This window comes from Arachis ipaensis, chromosome B08, assembly GCF_000816755.2.
Source record: "Arachis ipaensis cultivar K30076 chromosome B08, Araip1.1, whole genome shotgun sequence".
Classification (NCBI taxonomy): Eukaryota; Viridiplantae; Streptophyta; class Magnoliopsida; order Fabales; family Fabaceae; genus Arachis; species Arachis ipaensis.
The window spans coordinates 13987340-13989210 of NC_029792.2; the positions used below are offsets into that span (position 1 = coordinate 13987340).

At 24.7% G+C, this 1871-nt stretch overlaps 1 protein-coding gene across 2 annotated transcripts in view; it reads left to right on the top strand.

Moving 5' to 3' along the window:
• LOC107612224 overlaps positions 1–813 on the top strand; it is a 1709-nt gene extending 896 nt beyond the window's left edge. Inside the window, exons 2-3 of one of the 2 annotated variants that reach the window (XM_016314028.2) lie at positions 67–108; positions 503–813. In XM_016314028.2, coding sequence (XP_016169514.1) covers positions 67–108; positions 503–643 — 183 coding nt within the window. In that variant the 3' untranslated portion in view covers positions 644–813. The remainder of the gene's footprint in view (positions 1–66; positions 109–502) is intronic. The other variant, XM_016314029.2, reaches the window with a different exon arrangement.

Here is a 1871-nt window from a genome sequence, read left to right on the forward strand (position 1 = left end):
TACACCATTAGTATATTAAAATTAAACAGTATTTAATTATGCTACAATTTATTCATGATATTTTAGATTTTATATGAAGAGAAGGAGGAACAACACCTTTTTCACCAGGTTAGATTTCATCAATTTAATTTCTCCATTTACTTTGATGATAATAATAACCTCTCTTCTTTCTTTCTTTCTTTCTTTCTTTCTTTCTTTCTTTCTTTGTTTTATGTTAAAACAAATTTTAAAAAGATTAAATTTTAGCTACTAATTTATCTAGGTAAGGATCATCAAAAAGATGATAACTTACTATTTCTATTCTTTTCTTTAATTTCTTGTCTACAATAATATTTTGTTATTTTATACCGAAAAATGGTGCTATGTTTTTATTTCAGCGGCGTTCTATACATACATACATGCACATGTTGTTGGTAGCATTGGAATTGAATGATTGATGCATTTTCCAAAATAATCCAAATAACAAGTTGCCATATATTGGTATGTTTTTGGTTTTTTGTAGGAGAAAGGAAATGGCTCAGGAATAAGAGATGAAAGAAAAGAATTGGGTTTTAAGAAGAGGGATAGTGACTACACGGAACTGAATAAGAAGGGTTGCTTAGTTCCTTTGTCTATGCATGGTAATAAAGTATATCTAGGTTGACTAGTTTAATTTTCCAATGCTAAGAAATCGCTCTCAAATTTGCAATTTTCTCTTCTTTAATTAAAAGCATGCACACACATTTAATTTTTATCATGTTGAACAGCGAACCTAAATTATGTTGGTGTATATATATGAATTGAGCCTTTATTTATTTGTTTCCAATTATTCCACTCTTCCTAAGCAATATTGAAATTTTTATTAAAAGTGATGGAGGGCCAATTTATTTTAAAGAAGTAACTATTAAAAATTTTTAGAATAATTTACAAAATAATTTGAATATTTATTTTCTTGATAAATATTAGTGCGGTTATATATGGGGAAGAAAAAGAAGCACACCAACAAATTTCTTAGGATGTGTGTGGTTGTAAGAATTATAAATAATTTCTAAGAATTTTAAGATGGGAATATCATATTCTCATATTTGGTTCAAAGTTTGAAAAGTTATTTTTAAGCAAGTTTGATTTCAGAGAATTAAAATACCATCATTTCAATTCCCACATTTTCCTTGAATATCTTTTATTTCCATGGGAATGAAATTTTTGTAATAAAGTAATACTTAAACTACACACATTCTTAAAGTCTTAAATTTAACGGGGTGTTTGGAAACCACTTAAATTCAATTTATATGAAAATTGAATTCAATTACAGTATTTAAAACAAAAATAATTAAATTAATTTAAATTACTATATAAATCTAAAAAAATACCCTCACGTATAGATTTTGTGTTTAACTTAGATTAGTAATACCAAGCGTTTATCAGTATATTACATCTAAATATTTTAAGTAAAGTTATGTCAATTATGACACTAGTAAAATGTGACATAATTTTATCCCATTTTAATAACATTAATTAATTAGTTGTTATAATTTGTTGTTAATAACGAATTTTTTTTTACTTGTTATATCATGAGATCACTCAACAAATTAGTTTATATTTATTTTTTGTCGGTTGTTTGTCATGGCTTTCTTTCTTTCTTTTATTGATTTTTTTGATATCTAATAAAAAGTAAATTTTAAATTTTTCTATCATAAAAATTCTGATATTACGTCATAAAATTTTTGCCAAAATAAAGTTATTACTTTTAAATTATACTTTCCAAAGGCCTCTATATATGACAAAAAAATTTATAATATCCCAAAATAAGTCATAGAATTTTTTTTTTTGTATAATGATAAAATATGTTTCTAAAGTAGGTCAGCTAATGTGAATTAGGCTGGATATATCTA